The 26,817-nt window shown below is 43.2% G+C and overlaps 1 protein-coding gene across 1 annotated transcript in view; it reads left to right on the top strand.

Moving 5' to 3' along the window:
- adgrb3 (adhesion G protein-coupled receptor B3) overlaps positions 1–26,817 on the top strand; it is a 722,174-nt gene that overhangs the window by 318,772 nt on the left and 376,585 nt on the right. Inside the window, exons 3-6 of the mRNA XM_060916854.1 lie at positions 2,485–2,595; positions 4,663–4,824; positions 7,221–7,385; positions 9,293–9,457. Coding sequence (XP_060772837.1) covers positions 2,485–2,595; positions 4,663–4,824; positions 7,221–7,385; positions 9,293–9,457 — 603 coding nt within the window. The remainder of the gene's footprint in view (positions 1–2,484; positions 2,596–4,662; positions 4,825–7,220; positions 7,386–9,292; positions 9,458–26,817) is intronic.

Genomic DNA, 26,817 nt, shown 5'->3' with positions numbered 1-26,817 from the left:
TCAGCCCTGTGATGACCTGGCGACTTGTCCAGGGTGTACTCCGCCTTTCGCCCGTAGTCAGCTGGGATAGGCTCCAGCTTGCCTGCGACCCTGTAGAAGGATAAAGCGGCTAGAGATAATGAGATGAGATGATGGTAGTGGAGAGCTAGAGACTGAGCAGCAAGTGGAGAAGCATTTTGTTGACATGGATTGGGTTCACTTGTCCCCTTAGAGGAATGCCTCAATGTAAAGTTATTTTGACTGAACACCTTTATCATATGAGGAAATATTTTCTTTTCCAGGATGATGGTGTCCTCATCCACAGGGTACAGGGGCTCAATGAATGCTTTGAGGAGCATAAAAATGATGTAAATCATATGGTATGGTTTTTGCAGTTACTAGATTTCAGCCCTGTTGAAACACCTGTAGGATTTTGGCTCAACACGTTAGACATGTTCGCATTCTCCATCACCATCACTGATGGAATTTCTTTCAAAGATTGGTGCTCCATCTCTCCTATGGCAAAGTACAATGAAGCTGTTCTGGTCTAGAATGAACTTACATTTTTGGTTGGCTAAATAATCTCTCTAGCCAAATAACAGTAGAAACATATTCAGTGGCTTTCATGCACAAATTATGAACATGGTCAACCAGTGAAGCCTGAACTTCAGTTGAGACTGTTTCTCTCCTTCTTCTCCTTTGAACATTTGATCTTAAATTTACACTTTCTTCTTCTTCCATTCTTCTCCGTTGTACAACTATTGTTTTTCTATATATTTTTATATCTCTTTTAATTATAAAGTATTGGAAATGACATGCCAGAGGTAGACTACGATGCAGAATGGTAGAAAAACGCTCTGTTTTGTTAAGTGCCATGTTCTCTCCCTGATTTTAAAATGTGTTTTATATCTTAGGGTAAGGTTTGTCATAAAATGTATGCTTAATAGTGGAGTGTAAAATACAACCCTGCCTGCTGTGGTTACTGAGAAACATGTTCCAATGTTCAACTGTATGTAATCACTTGTGAAAAACCATCTTGGTGGGCCTGATGACTGAGGCAAGAAAAAAAAAGAAGGAAAAAATTTTAAATGATTGCTGAACTCAGGTCTATATTTTACCACCTTAAATGCCATTCCAGTATGCCAGAACGTAATTGAATGAAAAATCTCAGGCTTGAGGGCAGGCCTCACCACTAACATTGATAATGTTTCTCTGACTTTTATGTTCCAATGCTCTGGCTTCTTAAATGATTTATTACAACATGCTCTCTGGGCAAAAGCACTGCAAGCTCAAATGAATGGGTTTTTATTGTGGGTAAATAGATTGTACAAGAAGCTGCAGAGAGATTTCTGGAGACGTTTGTACTTAGGTCAAGGCAAAATGTTTAATCATAATAAATGCTTGGAGATGATGTGTGTAGCCTTCAAACTAGAGACTTGCAATCAGTGCCTTTCTTTCATCAGAGCTTTTATGGTGTTTTAACTTTAATCACCATCATTCCTGACATTTCCAGGGCTTTTTTTTTTCCTGCACATGATAATTACTATTATTATGTATATAATATATAATGAATCAAAATGGATAATTTGTGTAAAGACTATGAGGCAGAAAGATCCTAAAGTTGTAATTCCCAATTAGTGATGTAAGCATGGCTGTGTAATTTTTTTTTTTTATGTTATTGATGGATTCTGGAAATAGTATCGACAATTCCAGTGGATTCCTGCATGCTGTATGATATGTATGCCCTTTTTATTTCAATGTTTCATGTCTGGTTTATAGGAACATCAAAAAACTTGCTGATTCATAAATCATTTTGCTTTAAAGATATATGAATTATTAGAAGCATTTTCTAATTATAACACATTTCAAACATCAACTATGTCAGATTGATGAGTTTGTGTAAAAGCAAAAACAACAACAACTTAGTACTTCACTTTAAATAAATGAACACACAAAACATGACATACTTGTAGATACAACAGCACATAATCCCTCTACTAATTCTGAATCTTAGCTACTAATTATCCAAAAAGCCCTGATCTATTGCAGAAACTGTGGATCAATCTATCATGCACATGACACCCCCCACCCCCACCAACCCCCTTCCTCTGTGGCTTTCAGATGGCTGAGACATTTTTACCTTCATTTGCTACTCTCTTTTTTTCTGTCTTGGGGGAGGGAAGTGGGAGGGGTAGAGGCAAAATTACTATCCTGTTAAACACCAATGTGAGTTGATTTGCATGTGTTGTTATGTATCTTAGATGTGCCGCTGAACTCAATTAATGCTCCCAACACACGACTGATAAATCATTGTTTGTTCTTTTCTTTAAAGCTAAAAAGGGAGAAAAAATACAAGTCAACATATAAAAAGTTATCCATGTGTGATGTACTGCCAGTTGCGACACACTATAACTACTGCCAGAATTGTTTTAAAACTCTTATCTGCTTTCTCTCTGAAGATCTTGTATCAAAACTAGTTTTCATGAACCTTTATTCTGTCTCTAGAATTTGGAATGATCGGAGAGCATACTGTAAAAAGCCAACGGCCAAGATCAGTTCATGACACAAAGGGCCAACAGGAGCGAGATGAATCTGCTAAATTTATGGCACAAACTGGTAATATAATAGTTATGTTTCTTTCCTTTATGTTAACTAAACTTAATTTCATCTAAGTCACTTTGCATGCTCTCTTTCTTATAATGCACATTTAAAGTGAAGATAATTTTTGTTATATTCATTTTTATCCCTCTGATTTGTTACCCCATAGAAATATAAAATTCCTCAAAAGGAGAGGATGGCATATTATTCAGCAAATTGACTTAGAATAAGAATTCCAACTGGGTTCTTAATTTGTTTGACTGTAATACAAAATAAACAGTTGAGTGTTTTTCTTATCCATTTCTTTTCACCAGAAGGAGCTGTAGGTTCTAGCTTGCATGCTGGTCATGGTTATGTGATGAATGAGAATCATTGAACCAATAAGAAGCCTAAACCTTAGTAAATATTTTTTAAATATTTTTTTTCTCACCAAGTCTTTATTTTTGCATGGGGTTTTTGGATATCTTACAAAGCATATCTTGGGTTGGTGTTTGCCTTTTTTTCCTCTTTCTTTCTTTTCTTTGTTTTTTCCCCTATTATTTTTACCATTTGTGAGATGTGTACATTTTAAGTTACAAACCACTTCGCAAACTAAACCCTAACCATGTTTTTCTCATCCTAATTCACCTTGTATTTTTAAGTTTACATTTACATTATGCTTTCACCATTTTAAACTGTCCTGTTTGTTGTGCTGCTTCATTAAAAAAGCAGGGAAAATAATAGAAAAATAAACAAATTGATCCACTTTTCAACCCATTCCATGATCAGCCCAATAATGCTCTATAAAATAAAACTAAAATATATAAAATTTGCTTTATCTTTCTAACATTAGAGAAGAAAAATAATATAACTCTGAAAATCAGTGTAACTGCACAGATGCTACGGTATATCACTGACATCTGACTAGTGCTGAGTGTATACCTTTGTCAGACAAAAAGTAGCTAATAATCTTTCCAGTATATTTTCTTACCCATGATAGGCAGTCTACTGGAAAAATTCCATATGTTGTTTGCATTTGGAACAGCCATGCAATCGCTCATTGGGGAATTACAACTAATACAATTGTGTATATATACAATTGTACCACTTGTACATTTTTTCATAAAAAATAATAGTTTGTCTTTGTTTGACATAAATGTAGCAGCTATAAAAAGAGTAAAGGGAGCCAGTCTTAGATGCATATTTAAGTGTAAGTCATGTGTTAAGGCAGCATGATCTTGATTCTTTCTGTAGTATTTTGATTGTCTTCAACAGAAATGTTCCTTATGTAAAATGAACATCATGTTAGCAGTGACTTAATTGCTGTGATCTGCTGAATATGATGGAGGATCACTCCTCTTCTTATCTTGATTTTTTTCTATTTCTTGTCAATACTGGGTCAAAAATAAATAACTCAAGAAACGCTGAACTGGCATTTAGGTCAATGAAAAACAATTACAGACATGGTCCATTTTGTTGTAGAACTGTAGTTGCAAACTAACATTCATCACAGGTCATTCTCTAACTTTTGTAAGCCATCTTGCATGTACTCTACATGTTCTATCACATTTAATGCTTTTTTTCTGGTATCAGTTTATCTTTTCTTCCTTTATTTGATTTCTTTATGTTATGTGCATGTATTACTTTTAAATACTAAGATGATATTTAGACAGTAGTCTTAAATTTGAACACAAGTATCTGCTTATAGTATCTGTTACATGGTGACCAGACATTCAACACATACATTATTATGATCTTGTCTCAAATATAAATTCAGTAACTTATTAATGTGATTTAGTTTTTTTTTTCTGTATGCTTCAAGTAGGGTGAATTCACTATATAACACCCTGACTATATAGATAGATTAGTTACATAGATTGCCACACAATCCATTTTAGTATTTAAATTACTCAAAATAATTAATGCAGACACAGAGCAAATCTAGGATTACCCTATTCACCTAGACTTAAATATGCAAGCATAATGAGTCCTGTGTGGCACCTCATGTAAATTTTGTAGGGGCACCGCTCCAACTAGCCCTACCCTCCTGGGCTGTTATGTGACCTTGTTGCTGCTTTTAACTGGTGTCACCCTTCTCCTACACAGGTGACCCAGGTGCTGAGGAGTGGTCCCAGTGGAGCTCTTGCTCAGTTACATGTGGTCAAGGGTTGCAGGTGCGAACAAGAACATGTGTCTCACCTTTCGGAACACACTGCAGCGGCCCTTTAAGAGAATCAAGGGTTTGCAATAACACTGCCCCTTGTCCAGGTAGTGTTAGCCAAAATATGCACAGTGGCACTTCCTGTTTGTTTGTTTGTTGAATTGTTATTATTCTTCTCATTTACTTTGAATGGATTTTCCTTGTCATGTCATCTTGACATATCATGATATATTCATGTTTTATGTTTTTTTTCATCTATTTTCCTAGTTTGTGTGCACCCATTATTCACATTGCCTTCATCCACCAATCTTTTAAGTAAAGTGGTTTTATAAAATGTACATTTTGTCATCTACTCTTGGTTATTTTGTAATTTAAAGTAAAAAGACAAAAAAAACCTGGGAAGTTGCTTCAAAAAGAACTTGTCAGAACTTATTTATTTTACAATACCAATCCAAAAATCCCTAAGGAATTAAAATGTTGTGTTTGCAATTCTAAACATGTGTTACCAGCTAACTAGAGTTTTGGCTTATTTTTTATGCGCAATGAGAAAGCATTTGAACAATACAGAGCAGCCCTTTAAAACCCTTTAACCATGAAATATGATTAATGTAATTATTATTTCCAATTTCTGAGTACTTGTATCTAAAGTAACTTGACTAAAACTTTCTGATTTGTAGTTGCCTGCTTACTGTTTGAGGGGTGGGGGTGGAGGTAATGGGGGAGCAAGTTTTTATTTCTGCAAATTTCCAATTTCATCCAAGAGTACCTTGGATGAAATAATAAAATGTATATGAAATTGCATTTCCTGGAAATGAATAAGTTAATAATTTGATCTTGCCTTTTATCATAATTCCTGTGCACACCAATGCTTGAAATTTTGTCACTTGTGCTTTTTTTTTTAACTGAAATGCAACAAAGTGCCAGGATGGCATTTGCCAATGTTGTCAAAGTCCATTTAGCTTTCAAAAATGATGGATACAAAATTATCTTCAAGAAAAAAACTGTCTTAAAACTTCAGCACAGATCAGCCTTGTGGTTTTACAGTAGAAAAATCTCAACTTTGAACCTTGAAAATTAGCCAATATGCTAATGGAATTGTACTCTCTCTTTTTTTGCACCTAATAGCCCTTTTACAGTGGATGTGACTGTTGGTATTTTTGAAGAGGCATTGTGTTATGTGTCAAGAGAGATGGGTTTTGTTGTTGCTGTTGTTTTTGTTTGTTTGTTTGTTTGTTTGTTTGTTTTTTAAACCAGAGTAGAAATTCTGTTTAAGAGAGATGTGTAAGTGAAATTGTTCCCATTGCTAGTGTGGAACAGACATGGCCATGTGCTTTTACTACACCTGCCTTGTCTATTAACTTTACATTATTAAATATCAGTGCCTTCAGCAGTCAAATTCCATGGACAATTTATGAAACCATCTCAAATTCCACAGTTTTTTTAACCTTGTGAGCAAAATGTTTTAAATATGTTGCCCTATATTCATAAGTGTTGGAACACTTTCTAAGCCCTGACTTCAGTAGTACAGTATAGAGATGGACAAGCTGTTGCTTAGTCTTGCTTTCATATTGTAGTATTAACTGAAGCAGGTGAGCCTCATCAATTAGAACATATTCTGATCCAATATGTTTAAAGGTGAGAACCTGACCAATAATAAAAAAAAGCTATTTATTTATATTTATATAATCTATTTACGGAAGGATCCTTGATTCTGCTCTGAAGAAGGCTCCAAATGACTATAAGTTCCTTGTCCTACCTTTTTGCAGAAAGTGCAAAGGGATGTACCTTTTAAATTAAAAATGTTTGAGCAGGACTCCAGAATTCTTTATTCAATTGGAGAGAAAAAGATGGCTTCGCTGGCAGAAAATAAGGACACTGAGAGGGAATGTACGACTGGAGAGTGACCCAACAGTGTACACACACCTGGGCTTTTGATGATTTATGCCATGCCATGTGGAGAATATTGTTATTGTTAGCAGTAAGTAGTAAAGGATTAAAAATGGATCATAAGCTGGAAGTATAGTCTAAGCAAGGAAGAGTAAACTGGCTGTGATTAGATAATGTTTTCTAGCATTATGGGTTGAAGCATAGCACAACATTATCGAATCACAAATTCAGGCTGTATTCAAGGATGAATCATTGTCATTTTGTACTTTTGTACCTTCTCATACCATTTTAAATGTTGTTGTTCAGCTTGGCCTGTTGCTTAAAAACAGCTAACAAAGAAGACAGAAAAAAAACTTTGATTTTTTAAAATTGAACCTCTAAACTGACCTCTAAATCTCTAAACTATGATCACTCTGTGTGCATTTTCATCCACTTAACATATTCTAAAATGCATGGTTCTTTCCTGCTGATTTTCCTGTACTACTAAGATGTTTTTAATAAGATGTAGAGTTTATTAATATATTTATGAAAGTGTGTGTGTGTGTGTGTGTGTGTGTGTGTGTGTGTGTGTGTGTGTGTGTCCCAATGTGTCTTAATTACTTTCCTGTGTTGGCAGTGCATGGTGTGTGGGAGGAATGGTCTCCATGGAGTCTGTGCTCCTTTACCTGTGGTCGGGGTCACCGTACCCGAACCAGAGTCTGCACACCCCCTCAGCACGGTGGTAGGGGCTGTGATGGCCCTGAGACTCAGAGTAAACTCTGCAACATCGCCCTTTGCCCAGGTCTGTTTCCTTCTCTAATTTTTGCTGCCAAAATCAATGATCATTTCACTAATTTTGGGTGCATTCAAACCTGCTGTCTTCTGAAATTCTGATTGGAATTAGGCCCACTGTGGCAATATTTAATTTCCCTCTCCCCCACTACAAAGAGAACCTAAGCCCACCTCACAGCTCCCTCTGGCTTCACTATTGTAGTTCTAGTTAGTAAGTATTATATTGAGCAAGTTGGAGGAGCATGGATGAAGATCTAGAGACTCTCAGGCCAAGATGTACATGCATGCAGAGGTGCAGTTCAAAACATAACCTAATGCAGCAGCAGCTGAAATTAATGTTCAGTTTACCAAAGCTTTAGCTTATGTTGCAAACTGCAGCAGGGAATACCTATTAATGCTCCCTGTGTGAGGTGCAAATTGTGATTTAAAAATCGGTATGAAATGGCAAGTAAAGTCAACCACAGAGCCATCAAATTGCTTGCGGCTAAATAGGAAATGCAAGTTCAGTAAAACAACTAATGTCTTAGTACAGTTCTTGAATGAAGGCTCCTATGTGAGAATTAAAAAAAAATGTAGACAATTAATATGGCTGATATGCCATTTGATTATTAGGCAAATTGGTTTTAACGAAATGCCTGCTGTGCACATAATAATATGCATGCTATGTGTTTGATATACTGTATATATGTATGTACTTAGACCATAGCTGCCAGTTATTTCACCAACATCCTAAAATAACATCCTACATTTTGTAATAAATATAAGACATTTTGTAATAAGTAAATAAATAGAATGTCTATTATTGTTTTGATCTATGAGTGTTTGTTTGTTTGTTTACATCAACAGTAAAACCCTCACCCTTGCACTCCAAAGTAGATCAGTCTTGCAGGAAAACCACTCACCTGGCAACATTGCCTGTATTAATTTGAACAACACACATGGCACTAATTTACACCTGATTTTGGGAGGCAGACAAAATCATATGCAAAATTGCCCATGACTAGCTGACCAAGGTTTATTACATTAGCTGCACTTCCTGTTTCTCCACAGAACAGATCTGGCATTATAGAGATGACGCAACACATGGGCTGAAGTGAAAATCACTTAGCCGCAATTGCCCATGAATGGCAAGCAGATTTGTGATGATGAGATTCTCTGTACAACAAATGTTTGGCTGTGATGGGGTAACTGACAGATTGTGCTCCATCTGATTGCAGACTGCTTTGTTTGTCTCCTTAAAAGCTTCGGCCCATTCAACAGAAAAAAAGCCAGGCAATTAGCAGCTCTTCTCCCCACAGCATCTCTTTTCCTTGTAGACTCGGTTCATTCAGTGCATCTTCTGTTGCCAAACACCAGCTTTCTATTTTCATTCAGCATCTTCTCAGGCAACCCCAGCATTTCTGTAAATAAAGTATAAACACTGCTGAAAAGATTATTGCATTGCATTTGTTTTTTATGAATATAAGGTGGAGACAATAAGAGTGAGAGAGAGAGAGAGAGAGAGAGAGAGAGAGAGACAGAGAATATCTCTATTCCATATTCTAGGTTGCCTTTTGTCTGTAATCTGGCTAAAATATAAATCAAATTCCCCAAAAGTTGCTTTGTATTTCATACAGACATCATCTCTATGGTTCATAGCCATGCATACAGAATATCTAATTGTCCAGAATTCACACTGGAAGTGTACCACTGATGTAATACTAAAAATAATATATGAACTATTTACATAACAGATGAATACTTAAAATACTATACATAGAATGCTTTGTAAACAGTCACTGCTTACTAAATACATGTGGTGTTTATATTTTTAAATTCATGCCGAGCTGTCGAGTCACACAATTTGTTGTTGTGTCTAAAATGAGTCCAAGGTTAACTGACTAATCTCTTGTGTTTTGTCTCCTTGGCTGGCTGCAGTGGACGGTCAGTGGCAGGAATGGAGTGCATGGAGTGATTGCTCAGTGACCTGTGCCAATGGAACGCAGCAGAGAAAGAGGCAGTGCTCAGCAGCTGCTCATGGCGGATCAGAGTGTCGCGGCCACTGGGCTGAGAGCCGAGAGTGCCACAACCCTGAGTGCACAGGTAAAAACTCTTAGATCTGAAATTTCCACAGACTGAGATTTAGACTAATTCACTTTGTCTCAATGAAGTCTGATGTGTCCATTGCATTTTTTTTAGGTATTATACCTCAGTAGAGAGGGAAAGAGAGCAGTGTAAATAGAAAAGCCTCCAAAATCATTTAGACCTGAATTTCTGTAAAGTATATTGTTGCAATGTGTATTTTTAAAAGCAATTTCTTGAAGTAAAATTTGAGCTGAATCATTTTTCATTCAAGAAGAATGAAACATAGCAAATGGCTATGATATATAAACAATTATTAGATGCATTAAGGTAATTACCTCCTGAATTGTTAGGTTGACTAGTAGTTTCTTTTGTGCTGCACAGTTTCTATTACCAATGTTTATATGGTGTTTTGTATGTGTTTTATAAGTGCTCATTTGTTTCTTTTCTTAATAAACTGGGGTTACTCTGCCATTATGTAGCAAATTAGTCATCTTATTATTGAAGGATACATATTATAAATATTATATTTTCTTTCCATTAACTTTCATCTGATAATTTATACAAATTTAGAGCTTTTTTTATCAAGGGATTTTAAAGGATTAAGTAAGTTTTAAAATATGTAATATCTGCATTGACGTATTTTATAATAAAATTGGATTATGTTAATGTTACATGCGTCAATCACATTGACGTTACATATTTCAAGCTAGTAGATTAGATATTTCTTTAAGTTAAATTTAGTATAAGAAATTAAATCATGTTTTAAGGAGAAGAAAAATGTTTTCATGTGAACTATATGTAATATATTCTCTTAAATCTGACTGAAAACATAAAACCACTAACCATATAAAAAGTCCACCCTGCATCAGACTCATTTTGTTTCCCATTCTAGGTGATGGTATTTCTGACATGTTACTCATTACTAATTTTCCTAATAATGATTGACTGTTCCTAAACAAGACTACTGAGTTTGAGTGATCCTCACCCTCAATAGAATACATTTTAAGGGTACAAGATTTAAACATGATCGATATTGATGGTACAAGGCACCCTAATTGTAATAATGCACACAAGAACGCCACCTGAGTAGCTATCATAAGAACTTTAAGTGCTTAAAAATCCAAAAGCACATTGCACATGGGCAACCAATATGGCGTCCAGGATGTCACATCAAGTCATTGATTGCCAGGTACCAGAAGTTAAGTGTAGCCAATGCAAACATACTTGTTAGCCTGGATTTAGTCAGATGAAATAGTTATCTTCAAGTCAGTATGGACAGCAGAGAAACCAAATATATGTATGAACCTTGGAAAAAAGGACTATCAGCTATCCATGGTAGCCGCAGGGTCTTAAAAGTCTTAAAGTCTTAAATTTAATATTCCAAAATTAAGGCCTTAAAAAGTCTTAAATTGCTTTGCCCAAGTCTTAATTTTTTAAACAAAGGTCTTAAATTTACTCATACTGTTCTACAATGTAAAAATGTGGGTTTTGCGTAACATCAGTGAATTTCTTGGAGTATGCGCAAAGAAAGAAACAATATTGATACATTTTCGCGCCGGTGCAATCGTCGGAGTCCGTGGTGGAGAGGAGACTCCGCGAATCGCAGCATGGGGAAGTGTCGTTTTAATCAGCAGTGGCTTTCAGATGAAAGATATCGTGATTGGGTGAGGGAGGTTCCTGGAAGCGACGTTGAAGCAAGATGCTGTGTTTGTCGAAAGACCTTCAAGTTGTCCACTATAGGTCATTTCGCTTTAGAGTCTCACATGAAGAGCTCAAAGCACATTGCATCTGCCCTCCACCACCACCAGCCCATCGCTCAGTTCTGCACGGTTCAATCTCCGAATGCACCTGGAGTTGGCACTAGCACCACTGTTGAACGTCAGCAGCATCAGCCAAGCCAGACATCATCGGCAAGGTTAGCAACAACACAAGGGCCGAGCAGTGGCATGATGGGTGTCAGTGAAACCCCGACACTTCGGGCAGAGGTGCTCTGGGTTTTAAAAACAATTACGGAACACCACTCGTACAGCTCGAATGAGGGCATAAGCGAACTCTTTAAGGCTGTGTTCCCAGACTCGGAAGTCGCTACAACATTCTCCTGTGGAAAAAACAAAACGTCTTACATAACAAAATTCGGTCTTGCTCCTTATATAACGAAGGAGTTGGTCAAAGACATTAATGAGGCAAGTGGTGGATTCATCGTAATGAAAAAGTAAAGGTTATCTGTTCAGCAAGTGTGTGATAGCCTAGTAAGGGATGCAGACAGTTTAGCAGAGAAGGCGGAAACGAAACAAGGAAGCAAGATGGCTGAATTAATTTCAAAATCAAATGCTTTCAGGAGGAGCCACAGAGAAAAACAGGCTGAACTTAAGAATATAGATGAGGAGATTGTTGCCAAAGGTGTTCAGCTTAGAAACCTATAGGTACTATTGTAATTTCATGTTATTGTGATCTACTGACACCACTCTCCTATCTATCTGTCTCTCTCTCTTACACTCTCTCTCATATATATCTGTCTATTGCTCGCTCTCTCCTGTCTGTCTATCTCCTATCTATCTGTCGGTCTGTCTCTCTCTCTTAACTGTCTACCACTCTGTCTGTCCTATCCATCTATATATCTCACTATTCTATCTATCTTTTTATCTTTCCTCTCCTCTCTCCTATCTATCTCTTATGTCTGTCTACCACTCTGTGTTATCTATCTATATTATGTCTATCGCTCTCTCCTATCAATCTCTTATCCATCTGTATACCTCTTTCCTATCTATCTATTCATCTCATTGTGTCTCTTATCTATCCACCTCCACATCTATGTCTCTCCCTCTATGTCCCTCCCTCCCTTGTTTACGAGGAGTATTTACATTTCTTTTTATTCTTCAAAATGTAAAATTGTTTAAGCAAGTTGAATGCTGGGAAACTAAGACAAAGAGTTTGTCTGTTTATCATCTCTGGGTGCATGGTCATAATTAGTTTAGAGACAGTTCTTTAGGCCTTGAGTTGGGCCCTCAGTTTGGCTTTTTGACTGGTGAGTGCACACCATTGTACCAATGTATTGGTACGCCAATTGCATTTTTGTGCACCTTTAAGAGACTTTAGGCTTGCCTCTTTTCTATCTATCTATCTATCTATCTATCTATCTATCTATCTATCTATCTATCTATCTATCTATCTATCTATCTATCTATCTATCTATCTATCTATCTTCCCATCTATCCCCCTCGTCTCTTATCTATCTATGCCCCTCTGTATCTCTCTCCCTCCCTCGTTTACAAGGGTACAAAATGTAAAATGGTTGAAGCAAGTGCTGGGAAACTAAGACAAAGAGTTTGTCTGTTTAGAATGTTGTGAATGTTTTGATATTTTATTAAAAAAAAACACCCACATCACTTTTTTATTTTAATTATCATCTCTGGGTGCATGGTCATAATTAGTTCAGAGACAGTTCTTTAGGCCTCGAGTTAGGCCCTCAGTTTGGCTTTTTGACTGGTGAGTGCACACCTTTGGCATTAATGTGTTGGTATGCCTATTGCATTTTTGTGTACCTTTAAGGCCATTACTTGGACCCTACGTTGTACTCCTTTCTTCCAGGTTTAGACTTGTTTTGTTTTTGTTTTTTTGTCTTGAATGTGAAGATTCGACAAGCAATGCACATAATGACTTTTAAGTATATAACTTTTATAATAAAAGTATTTTTACTTGAAACATTTGTCATTATTGGGAATTTGATCTGGTGTTCTACGACCGCATAATGGGTGCGATGTAGGTCTTAATTCTTATTTAAGTGGTCTTAAAAAGGTCTTTAAAAAGTCTTAAATTTATGGTGGTCAAACCTGGGGAAACCCTGCTATCTGATCTGCTATCTGACCTGCTATCTGACTAGCTGATGAAATTGGTGGTGCTTTGCAAGTTCAAAGTTGGAAAGACAGGTCAAAGGGTTTGCCAGCTATCTGGTGCTGATGTGGAAACTTTGCCAAGCAGAAAACTAGCATTGAATGTGTTTGTTGTAAAGAGCACAAACTTTTATGCAATATAATACAGGCACAGTCATTGAATTGTTTCATGGATAAACCCGGTTTGGAAACGTATGTCATACACAAGCCTACATTGGAAATGGACTATATGCAGACCATGTTAGACTGTGTGTAGCATGATGGCATGGTAGCCTGATGTGAGAGGAGCAGCACCAGATGGAGAACTTGCAAATCGGTAAGCAGTCTATTATATATAGAACTTGGTGTATGTGCGCGTTTATGTATCTGTGTGTGTTAGGACTGGGACTGTTTTGGCCTCTAGAGGCCGCTGTTATTTCCTGTTTTTTGTCTATGTTTGTTTTGGCCTCTAGAGGTCGCCACTGTGTCCTGTGTTTTGTGTTGGTGTTGATTGCCTGTTTTCATTAGTGTCACCTGTTTCCAATTTATTTTGTGTATTTATACCCCCTGAGTTCAGTCCTCTTGTCACGGAGTCTTTGTGCTGTTATGTTTAGCTCCAGTTACCTCTGTTCTGTGTTCCTTGCCGTTGTCTCTTTGGTTTTGCACTTTGCTTTTCTTTTTGGACTTTTTGGACTTTGTGTTTACTGTTTTTTGATCTTCTGAGCATTGGTATTTTGCCTTTTCTTTTCTAGTTTTTTGCTTTTGTATTTAACTTTGACCTTTTGGATATTTTATTTTTCCCTTCATCTTCTGAGCGTTTTTTGGATTATATTTTTGTTTGGACTGTAAATATTGTAAATAAACTTTTTGATACTTTTCTACTTCCGCCTCACGCCTCTGCACTTGAGTCATCCCCCTGGTGGCCTAGTGGGGATTTGCTGGATTATCACACCAACGAACCAGGTTCGAATCCCAGCAAAAACCTAACAGAAAGACTCCGTCATGACCGACTCAGCAGAGGCTGCTTCAACTGTCTACCCAGCCAACCTTCAGGGAATTATGGCAGCTTTGACACGCTTTGGAGCGACCATGGACGAACGCTCACCAGCCAACGTGAGGCCCTTGCTCGCCACGAGGAACTGCTTCAGCAAATTGGGAAAACCCTGGCACAGCTGACACCTCTGCCTGCATCTCCTCATCCTGCTCCAGTGCCTCCCCCCACACTGTCTCCTTCACCTCGCGAACCCAGCCTTCCTGCACCACAGAGGTATGACGGCAAGCACGGTGAGTGCCGGGAGTTCCTTACCCAGTGCCAACTCACCTTTGAGCTCCAGCCTACCACCTACACTACGGATCGCCGCAAGATCGCCTTTGTGATAACCTTGTTAGCTGGTAAGGCACGAGCTTGGGCAACAGCTATCTGGCAGAGACGGGGACCCGAGTGCTCTGATTTTGAACTATTTACTGAAGAGATGCTTCGGGTCTTCGACCAGGCGGACATCAGTACCGATGCAGCCAGAAAGCTCATGTCCATCCGGCAAGGAGGAAGCGTCGCAGATTACGCCATCTCGTTCTGGACGCTCGCAGCAGTAAGTGGATGGAACGAGACTGCCCTGGTGTCAGCCTTCCACCATGGTCTGTCTGACCCCATCAAGGACGGCCTGGCCTCTATTGGATGCCCAAGTGACCTCGAAACTTTCATCTCACATTCTACTCGTCTGGACAACAGGATGAGAGAACGCCGTCAAGTCCTGAGCCCCCCCAGCCTCCCTACCTCTACCTGGAGCCCGTCTACCTCCTCCAGTGACTGTCCTGAACCCATGCAAGTGGGTCGTACTCGCCTCTCCGCATCTGAGAGGGAGCGCAGAAGGAGGGACAAGTGCTGCATCTACTGTGGCAAGCCTGGTCACTTCCGAGCATCATGTCCCGAGCTCTCGGGAAAAGGACCGCCCCGTCCAGCCGAGGGAGGGTTGTGACGGGGCCTACCCTCTCTCCCGGACTCCCTGGCCAAGGAATCTACATCCCGGTCTCCATCTCCTGGGGTGAGTCTGTCCACTCTTGTCAAGCTTTGTTAGACTCAGGGGCGGCTGGGAACTTTATGGATATTCACTTCGCCCAAAGTATCAATGTCCTGACTGCACCTCTTGAAGTCCCACTGTCTGTGTCTGCCCTTGATGGCCAAGTGTTAGGTGATGGAAGAGTCACCCAAGTTACTTCTCCAGTCTTCCTCCAGTCTCAAGGTCACAAGGAAGAAATATCCCTGCACCTGATTCCTTCACCTGAGTTCCCAGTTATTCTAGGCCTTCCTTGGCTTACTCGCCACAACCCTCGCATAGACTGGGTAACAAGCCAGGTTGTGGAATGGGGCCCTGCATGCCATGCCTCTTGTCTGCTCTCTAGCTCTCCTGTGTCTCCTGCCGAGCCCCCTGATCTCACCGAGTTATCTCAAGTTCCCACAGAGTACTGGGATCTCAAGGAGGTCTTCAGCAAGAGCAGGGCCGCCGTTCTTCCTCCGCACCGGGCCTACGACTGTGCCATCGACTTGCTCCCTGGGACTACCCCTCCTCGTGGCAGACTGTTTTCCCTCTCTCAGCCAGAACGCAAGGCCATGGAGGAATACCTCAAAGATGCCCTGGTCTCTGGGTTCATTCGACCCTCCACCTCACCTGCTGGTGCCGGCTTCTTCTTTGTCGGCAAGAAGGATGGGGGGCTCCGACCATGTATTGACTACAGGGGCCTGAACAAGATCACTGTGTGCAACCGATATCCCCTTCCGCTGATGTCCACAGCTTTCGACCTGCTCCAAGGCGCCACCGTCTTCACCAAGTTGGACCTACGGAACGCATACCACCTCATCCGTATCCGACAGGGAGATGAGTGGAAGACTGCCTTTAACACCCCGTCTGGGCACTATGAATACCAGGTGATGCCCTTCGGACTCACCAATGCACCAGCTGTTTTTCAGGCCCTAATCAACGACGTCTTGAGGGACATGATTAACCTATACGTTGTCTACCTCGACGACATCCTTATCTTTTCCAAGACCATGCAGGAGCACCGCCACCATGTCCGCCAGGTTCTCCAGAGGCTGCTACAGAACAATCTGTTCGCCAAGGCCCAGAAATGCGAATTTCATGTTCCCGAGGTCTCCTTTCTGGGTTTTATTGTATGGACAGGCCAACTCCAAATGGACCCAGCCAAGACCCTGGCCGTCCGGGACTGGCCCACTCCCAAGTCCGTCAAAGAGGTTCAGCAGTTCTTAGGATTTGCTAACTTCTACTGCAAGTTTATCAGGAACTTTAGTTCTGTAGCAGCACCCATGTCGGACCTCACCAAAGGGACAGGTGGATCTTATGTCTGGTCTCCTCAGGCGGAAAAGGCATTCAAAGACCTCAAGGACCGCTTCTGCATGGCACCCATTCTGGTCCTCCCGGACACCTCCCAACCATTCATCGTGGAGGTGGACGCCTCGGACAGTGGTGTCGGCGCGGTGCTCTCTCAACGTTCGGAAGGAAAGCTGCACCCCTGCGCTTACTTCTCCCACCGCCTGAGTCCTGCGGAGTCCCGGTACGACGTGGGGGATTGAGAACTGCTAGCAGTCAAATTGGCCCTTGAGGAGTGGAGGCACTGGCTGGAGGGAGCGCAACATCCATTCCTGGTTTGGACTGACCACAAGAACCTGGAGTACCTCCAGCAAGCCAAGAGACTGAACCAATGACAGGCTAGGTGGGCCCTGTTTTTCAGTTGGTTTGACTTCACCCTCTCGTACCACCCCGGCTCCAAGAACACCAAACCTGACGCACTGTCCAGGCTGTTCTCTGCCACTAACAGGGAGAGTGAAGTCGGGCCTATCATCCCTGTGTCCCGGATTGTGGCCCCTGTCCGCTGGGGTATTGAGGAGGCCGTCCGACAAGCCCAACGCCAGGACCCTGGTCCTGGGACGGGGCCACCGGGCCTCTTGTACGTCCCACATCAAGCCCGGGCCAAGGTTCTCCAGTGGGGTCACTTGTCCCCTCTCACCGCCCACCCAGGAGCTTGGAGGACCCTGGACTTCCTGAAAAGACGCTTCTGGTGGCCTAACATGGAGAAGGAAGTCAGGTCATTTGTCCTGTCCTGTGAGGTCTGCACCAGAACCAAGAACCCGCGACAGTGTCCCCAGGGTCTCCTGCATCCTCTGACCATTCCCCGGCATCCCTGGTCCCACGTGGCAGTCGACTTCATCACGGGTCTCCCTGAGTCTCAAGGTAACACTGTCATTTTGGTTATAATCGACAGATTCTCGAAGGCCTGCCGCTTCATACCACTGTGCAAACTCCCTTCTGCTCTTGAAACAGCCAAACTTATTTTTAATCATGTCTTCTGAGTCTTTGGTCTCCCACAGGACATCGTCTCAGACCGAGGGCCCCAGTTCTCCTCCCGAGTGTGGCACGGGTTCTGCAAGGTCATCAGAGCCACTGCCAGCCTCTCCTCTGGGTTTCACCCACAGTCCAATGGTCAGACGGAGAGGCTCAACCAGGACCTGGAAACCACCCTGCGAGGCCTGACTATGGATAACCCGACATCGTGGAGCACCTGGCTGTCATGGGCAGAGTACGCCCACAACACCCTGCAGTCACCGGCCACCAAGCTGTCGCCATTCCAGTGCCAATTCAGGTTCCAGCCACCTCTGTTCCCAGACCAGGAGGAGGACGCGGGGGTGCCCTCGGTCAACCAATATGTGAGACGGTGTCGCAAGACCTGGAGCAAGGTCAGAAAGACCCTCATCCAGACCTCCAGAACCAACCAGATTCAGGCCAACCGCCATAGAAGACCTGCCCACGCTTTCCGCCCTGGGCAGCGGGTTTGGCTGTCCACTAAGGACCTTCCGCTGCGGGTGGAGAACCGCGAGCTTGTTCCTCGCTACATTGGCCCCTTCAAGGTGGTGCGCAGGGTGAACCCTGTCTCCTACCGGCTCCAGTTGCCCCGGACTCTGAGGATCAACCCCACATTCCATGTTTCCCTGTTGCGGCCCGTACTGACGTCCACGTATGCCCCTGCCCCTAGGAAACCCCCCCCCCGCATCTTCCAGGGTCAGACTATGTTCACCATGCATCGCCTGCTTGACTCCCGCCGGGTCCGCGGCGGGCTGCAATATCTTGTGGACTGGGAGGGCTATGGTCCTGAGGAGCGCTGCTGGGTTCCCGCTTGGGACGTCTTAGATAAAGAACTGTGTCGGGACTTCCATTCGGCCCATCCGGATCGCCCTGGGAACTTCAGGAGACGCTCCTAGAGGGGGGGGGTCCTGTTAGGACTGGGACTGTTTTGGTCTCTAGAGGCCGCTGTTATTTCCTGTTTTTTGTCTATGTTTGTTTTGGCCTCTAGAGGTCGCCACTGTGTCCTGTGTTTTGTGTTGGTGTTGATTGCCTGTTTTCATTAGTGTCACCTGTTTCCAATTTATTTTGTGTATTTATACCCCCTGAGTTCAGTCCTCTTGTCACAGAGTCTTTGTGCTGTTATGTTTAGCTCCAGTTACCTCTGTTCTGTGTTCCTTGCCATTGTCTCTTTGGTTTTGCACTTTGCTTTGCTTTTTGGACTTTGTGTTTACTGTTTTTTGATCTTCTGAGCATTGGTATTTTGCCTTTTCTTTTCTAGTTTTTTGCTTTTGTATTTAACTTTGACCTTTTGGATATTTTATTTTTCCCTTCATCTTCTGAGCGTTTTTTGGATTATATTTTTGTTTGGACTGTAAATATTGTAAATAAACTTTTTGATACTTTTCTACTTCTGCCTCACACCTCTGCACTTGAGTCATCCCCCTGGTGGCCTAGTGGGGGTTTGCTGGATTATCACACCAACGACCCAGGTTCGAATCCCAGCAAAACCCTAACAGTGTGTGTCCATACTAGCTATAAAGCCTGTTTATTTATTTATTCATTTCATGTGTGAGTACAGGTATAGACATGCAACGTGCCACAATAGTTTATATGGTCTAAATATAAGCTAGTGATGGCTCGAAGCTGAGTTTGAGTTTATAGTGGAGCGGACCAAAGTGAGGACCACTGGACAATTAAATTTGTACCTTTATTTACATAAGATAGATGGGGTTTTTAATCCAGCAATTATTTTTTATTTAAAAATAACATGGGATTATTTACCAACACGTGTGTGTGTGTGTCTGTACTATTCTAATTAATCTGCTTGCATGGCTTTTCCAAAGCCAATTACAAAAGCAGGAGAAGGAAGGCACAAGACCGGGGAGGAAGTGTGTCTCCCTGTTCTCCTCATTCGCCGAGTGTTGCTGATGCTGGCGTTTGACTAATGCCGAAAAGACAGATGACCTGGAATATTATCCATTTATGATAATTCAAATCAAGAAGACATAGTCAGTTGGTTTCATTTAGATCAGACATTTGATCAGCCAAACAGCTTTTGGTCCCTTTTCCATGGACGGTGTTGGAATATTGTTGGCACAGCATCGAATTTGAATCCAATGTGACCTGCATAACTCAAGAGCTCAGCCTGTAGATTCCTTTCAGAGCAGTTGGGCTCAAAATGGTCCTCACAAAAAACAGAATTTCTACTAAAGGATAGTGTTTCTAAAGTGTGACCTGATCCCAAGTTGTGTAGCCACTGTTCAGCAAGTTGTTTACGTTGCTCAGTTGTAGCAATGGAACACAGAAAAAATGCTTTCTCTTATTATCACATTTATTATTTTTGCAACCAGAGGCTTTGCACTCAACAATGTTTTGTACATCCGGCTACATCATCAGCAAACCAATCGAGATACAAGAAACTTATCAATGATACTATGTCATGCTGACCTTTGACACCACCCACAAAATGGCAATATGGCTGCACCCTTGAGTGAGCAGGAATACAAAATAATTTTTAAGCACTGCTTTATGCGACACAGTGTGACAATAAAATTCATTTGTGCAAAATGTGTAATATTTCTAGCCCATGTTTATTTTTTGCTGCAAGTACCCTTTAAATAGGAAATCTGATCTTCAAAAGACTTATATCAGCACCATAAGTAATCTTCCTCAATGAAGAGCTGTACCATTGAGGAAGAATGTTTTGGTTCATTTGGGCAGATAAGAACACGGCAATCATACTAGAATATGTCTGAGTGACGTAGTGTCAGTCTGGTTTTAAGTGAACTCGAGTGTAGTTTGATTTCAGTGAGAAAATAAATTGATCCCTGAATTTATCCAACTGCAGGGAGTGAACCCAACATGCCATGTATAATGGATTGTAGGTAGTTGGGTTTTTTTTTTTAGATGTTAGCTGCTAACATTTGCTGTGCATGGTTGTTATTCTTTTACAAATAAATGACAACCACAAAATGAGTTGCAATGCAGTTTTATTCATTAAGAGTAAATGAAAAATATCCATAAAGCAAAAGAAAGAAAACATAAAACCAGCTGAAGTGTGGATAAATATTTTTCTTTTGTTTATTTGTTTGCTTGGTTGTTTTTAATCTGTCCCTCTTTTTTGTTTTAGAAATGTTTCAGATTCATCATGATTTCCTGCATTTCATGTAAATATTACATAGAACTGTAGTTATTTAAGCTTTATGTCAAAACATTTGCCTCATATTTAATGAAAGCTGGTCAACATGGAGCAAATGGGTCTCATTTCATATGTTTAGTTGTACCTTTCAGGTTTGTTATTTATCATAGCACCAAAGTAAGGACTTTTTTATGCAGGATTTTATGCTATTTATTAAAGCGCTGTGAACTATGCTGATGGTTTTTGAGCTTTTATAATAAAATATACAAACCCAAATCAGAAAAAGTTGGGACAGTATGAAAATGCAAATAAAAAAGAAAGCAGTGATTTCAGTATTTACTTTGAATTGTCTGCAATGAAATACAATATGAACCCAAGATATTTCATGTTTTGTCTGGTCAACTTCATTTCATTTGTTATTATACATCCATTCCTGCATTTCAGGGATCAATTTAGGGCTAATAATGAGGTAAAACAGTAAAATAATGATGTGATTGTGGCAGCAGGGGCGTGGCCAAGCGGCAGTCTGTGAATGGAGGGCGGGCTCGGGGAAGGTAAGTGGCTAGGTCATTACACCTGATGTCAATTTGTGTGTGTGTGTGTGTGGGTGTGTTTGTTGCAGGGATGGAGTATAAAGGGAGGGGGAGAGGAGAGAAGAAGCTCTCTCCCCGACCACAACACTTGTGTGAGTGAGTGAGTGAGTGAGTGAGTGAGTGAGTGAGTGAGTGAGTGAGTGAGTGAAAGAAAGAAAGCTGAAAAGCTCAATAAAGTGCATGTGTGTAAACATGAACTCTCGCCTGCCGTGCTTCTGTGCTCCACCCACATCAGGGTTTACTACAGTGGTGCTGAAACCCGGGACGCACAGAAGGGAACCGCCCCATGGAGTCCTCCCCGTTCAAAGAGCTCATCCTTGCCCTCGCTACCGCCCAGCAGAACCAGCATCAAGAGCTGATCACCCTCCGGAAGGAGCAGCAGCAGCGCTTCGAAGCCTTGATGCTGGCCCAGCAGGAAGATCGCCAGGCGTTCCGGCACCGGGTCACGTCAGCAGGGCCGCCGCTGCCGCCACCCTCACGAAGATGGGACCGCAGGACGATCTGGAAGCGTTCCTCGCTCTCTTTGAGCAAACAGCCGAGGCGTGGGAGTGGCCGCTGGAGCAGCGCGCGGCACGCCTCCTCCCGCTCCTAACTGGTGAGGCGCAGCTCACAGCGCAGCAGCTCCCTGCTGACAGCTGGCTGGTTTATGCAGACCTGAGGAAAGCCATCCTGCAGAGGCTCGGCCGCTCCCCGGAGCAACACCGTCAGCGCTTCTGGACGCTGACACTGGGGGAGGTCGGCCGGCCGGCCGTTTGCATTCGGCCAGCAACTCCGGGACGCCTGCCGGCGGTGGCTGAGGGCGAAAGACCGCGACGCCGAGAAGATCATCTATCTGGTGGCACTGGAGCAGTTTATCTCTCAACTTCCGGAAGGAACAGCGGAATGGGTTCAGTGTCACCACCCGGCGTCGCTGGAACGAGCCATCGAGCTGGCAGAGGACCATCTAGAGGCGGCTCTGACGGCAGGCAGACGAGGCGCCTCCCCTCGCTCCTCTTCCCTCTCTCTCTCCCTCTCTCTCTCTCCTGTCTCTGGTCCCCCTCTCCACCCCGTTCCCCTGCCACGAAGGCAGCAGCTGGCTCCTCCCCAGCCGGCCCGTCGCACCCGTGGTGTCTTCCCATCTCCTCTTTCTGTGTCTGTGTTGTCCCCCCTCAGGTGAGTGACACCCATAACACCAGTGCAGAGGGAAAGCCTGGGCCGGTGTGCTGGCGCCAGAATCAGAGCCCCACAAGGGAGGTGGGGGCTGTCATCCAGATCCCCGATGCGCCAGAAACTGCCCCCGATCGGGCCGGAACGTATCGCGTACTGGTGAGTGTTCAAGGGGATACATATCACGCTTTGGTGGATTCCGGTTGCAATCAGACCTCAATTCACCAACGCCTGGTGCAAGGTGAGGCACTGGGGGGAGCACAAGCGGTGAAAGTGTTGTGTGTGCACGGGGATGTTCACCATTACCCTCTAGTGTCTGTCCATATTCTATTCCGGGGCCAAATGCATAAAATGAAGGTGGCGGTTAATCCTCGTCTTACCCACTCATTGATCTTGGGTACTGATTGGCTGGGATTTAAAGAATTAATGGAGTATTTAACACACAGTGGGTCCTGCCCTAGTAGGTCATGGGAAGATCCTGGTGTGGCATTGGCTGGAGAAGCTGTCACAGAGCCGTCTGCGTCAACACCATGTCAGAGTGAGGAGCACCCCGCTCCTCCTCCCTCTCTCAGGGATTCTCTTGGGGATTTCCTGTTAGAGCAGTCGTGAGACGAGACTCTGCGTCATGCGTTTGACCAAGTGAGAGTAATCGATGGTCAAACTCTTCAGCCAAATGTGGCACCAACCTTCCCCTATTTTGCCATTATTAAAGATAGATTGTACCGAGTGAAGCAGGACACTCAAACCACGGAACGAGTAACCCAGTTGTTAATCCCAAAGAGCCGTAGGGAACTTGTATTCCATGCGGCTCACTTTAATCCCATGGCTGGACACTTGGGGCAAGACAAAACACTAGCCCGAATAATGGCCCGGTTCTATTGGCCTGGGATTCGCGGGGATGTCCGTCGGTGGTGTGCGGCGTGCCGTGAATGCCAATTAGTAAATCCTGCGGCCACTCCAAAAGCGCCATTGCTCCCTCTTCCTCTAATTGAGACCCCATTTGAGAGAATTGGGATGGATCTTATCGGGCCATTAGATCGGTCAGCATGGGGATATCGCTTTATTTTAGTTCTAGTGGACTATGCAACGCAATATCCGGAGGCAGTGCCTCTCTGCAATATCTCAGCACGCAGTATTGCGGAAGCGCTCTTCCACGTTATCTCCCGGGTCGGGATTCCGAAAGAAATCCTGACAGACCAAGGCACCTTGTTTATGTCATGCACACTGCGTGAGCTGTTTGGGTTACTGGGGATTAAGTCCATCCGCACCAGTGTATATCACCCACAAACGGATGGATTAGTAGAGCGATTCAACCAGACACTCAAAAACATAATCCGGAAATCTGTTAGTGAAGATGCGCGTAATTGGGATAAGTGGCTCGAACCCCTGTTGTTCGCAGTACGAGAGGTCCCGCAAGCCTCCACAGGGTTTTCTCCCTTCTAATTATTATATGGGCATAAGCCGCGTGGCATTCTGGATGTGCTGCGGGAAAATTGGGAGGAAGGACCTTCACTGAGTAAAAATGAAATCCAGTATGTTCTTGACCTGCGCGCAAAACTCCACACCCTCACACAATTAACCCAGGAGAATTTACGGCAGGCACAAGAACGTCAAAGCCAGCTGTATGACAGGGGCACGCACCTTAGAGAATTCATGCCGGGAGAAAAAGTACTCGTATTATTGCCCACGTCGAGTTCTAAATTAGTCGCCAAGTGGCAAGGGCTTTTCGAGGTCACATGGCGAGTCGGGGACGTCGACTATGAGGTAAAGCGAACGGATGGGGTGGGGCACTGCAAGTCTACCACCTCAACCTTTTAAAATGCTGGAATGAGGGGGTCTCCATGGCATTGGCGTCGGTAGTCCCAGAGAAGGCGGAGCTGGGGCCGGAGGTAAAAAAGATAACATCGCAGACCACTCCGGTCCCTTGTGGAGACCACCTCTCGCCGACCCAACTCACGGAGGTAGCCAAGTTGCAGAAGGAATTTTCCGACGTGTTCTCGCCCCTTCTGGGTTGTACCCACCTCATAGAACACCACATCGAAATGCCCCTGGGGGTGGTAGTGCGTAGCTGCCCTTACCGCTTGCCCGAACACAAGAAAAAGGTGGTTCGGGACGAACTCAAGGCCATGCTCGAAATGGGCATAATGGAGGAGTCCCACAGTGACTGGAGCAGCCCAGTGGTCCTGGTTCCCAAGACTGATGGGTCGGTCCGGTTCTGTGTGGACTATAGAAAAGTCAACGCAGTGTCTAAATTTGACGCGTACCCAATGCCTTGCATTGATGAGTTGCTTGATCGGTTAGGTGCTGCTCGCTTATATTCGACACTGGATCTAACCAAGGGATATTGGCAGATCCCCTTGACTCCTCTATCCCGAGAGAAAACCACCTTTTCCACACCGTTTGGTTTACACCAATTTGTCATGCTCCCCTTTGGGTTGTTTGGGGCACCTGCTACGTTCCAGCGGCTTATGGACAGGGTCCTCCACCCTCATGCTGCCTACACAGCCGCCTATCTAGATGACATAATAATCTACAGTCATGATTGGCCGTGGCACTTGGAACACCTGAGGGCTGTTCTAAAGTCGCTAAGGTGAGCTGGCCTCACAGCTAACCTGAAAAAGTGTGCGATTGGGCGGGTGGAAGTACGATATCTGGGGTTCCACTTGGGTCATGGGCAGGTGCATCCCCAAATTAACAAGACTGCAGCGATTGCAGCCTGCCCGAGGCCCAAGACCAAAAAGGAGGTTAGGTGGTTCTTGGGGCTGGCTGGCTATTATCGTAGGTTTATACCTAACTATTCGGATGTCACCAGCCCGCTAACTGACCTCACTAAAAAGGGGGCTCCAGATCCGGTCCAGTGGATGGAGAAATGCCAACAGGCCTTCTTGGAGGTAAAAACTGCACTGTGTGGGGGGCCACTTTTCACTCCCCTGACTTCTCTCTCCCCTTTATTTTGCAGACTGATGCATCGGACAGAGGGCTGGGGGCCGTTTTGTCCCAGGAGGTGGAGGGTGAGGAGCGCTCGGTGCTGTACATCAGCCGAAAGCTGTCGATGCGCGAGAGCAAGTACAGCACAATTGAAAAGGAGTGTCTCGCTATCAAGTAGGCGGTCCTCGCCCTCCGATACTACCTGCTGGGGTGCCCTTTCACTCTCTGTTTGGACCACGCGCCCCTCCAGTGGCTCCACTGCATGAAGGATGCCAATGCACAGATCACCCGTTGGTATCTCGCTCTCCAGCCATTTAAGTTCGAGGTGATCCACAGGCCGGGGGCACAGATGGTGGTGGCAGACTTCCTGTCCCGTCGGGGGGGGGGGGGGGAGTCAGCTTCAGGCCGGATGGCTCCCCGGCCTGAGTCGGGCAGTGGGGGTATGTGGCAGTGGGGGCGTGGCCAAGCAGCAATCTGTGAATGGAGGGCGGGGTCGGGGAAGGTAAGTGGCTAGGTCATTACACCTGATGTCAATTTGTGTGTGTGGGTGGGTGTGTTTGTTGCAGGGATGGAGTATAAAGGGAGGGGGAGAGGAGAGAAGAAGCTCTCTCCCCGACCACAACACTTGAGTGAGTGAAAGAAAGAAAGAAAGAAAGAAAGAAAGAAAGCTGAAAAGCTCAATAAAGTGCGTGTGTGTAAACACAAACTCTCGCCTGCCGTGCTTCTCTGCTCCACCCACATCGGGGTTTACTACAGTGATTTAAAACAAGTGATATCTACAGGTGATTGTAATCATAATCTGGTACAAAATCAGTAACTTAGAAAGGCCTAGTTTTTGAGGAGCAAAGATGGGTTGATGATCTCCAGTTTGTCAACAAATGCATAAGAAAATTATTGAATTGTTTAAAAACAATGTTCCTTAAAGAAAGATATGAAGGGATTTGAATATTTCACCCTCTATGGTGCATAATATCATTAGACAATTCAAGGAATATGGAGGAATTTTGGTGCAAAAGTGACAAGGGCGCACGCCTAAGCTGAACACCTGTGATCTCTGATCCCACAGACAGCACTGCATCAAGAACAGTCATTTATCTATAGGTTGTATTCAGTCACTGGACTTTTGTTTGCAAGTTTACTTCCAGTGAATGAAGTGGTGGTCTGGCAAACCAATTTGGCTGCTGTGATTAGAAGAGCTAGTGAAACTGTCTCCTACTATTTTCTCAGTTTCAAAGCCAATGCATGGTCAAGATACATTCAGAAAGTTGCTCTTTGCAATTGCATAGATCAACAAATCTTTGATAATTTTACAAATTATCAAAGAAGGATTTTTCCTATGAGTTCGAAAATT

The sequence above is a fragment of the Neoarius graeffei genome, chromosome 3, assembly GCF_027579695.1.
Source record: "Neoarius graeffei isolate fNeoGra1 chromosome 3, fNeoGra1.pri, whole genome shotgun sequence".
Classification (NCBI taxonomy): domain Eukaryota; kingdom Metazoa; phylum Chordata; class Actinopteri; order Siluriformes; family Ariidae; genus Neoarius; species Neoarius graeffei.
This window is presented reverse-complemented; position numbering and strand designations above follow the sequence as displayed.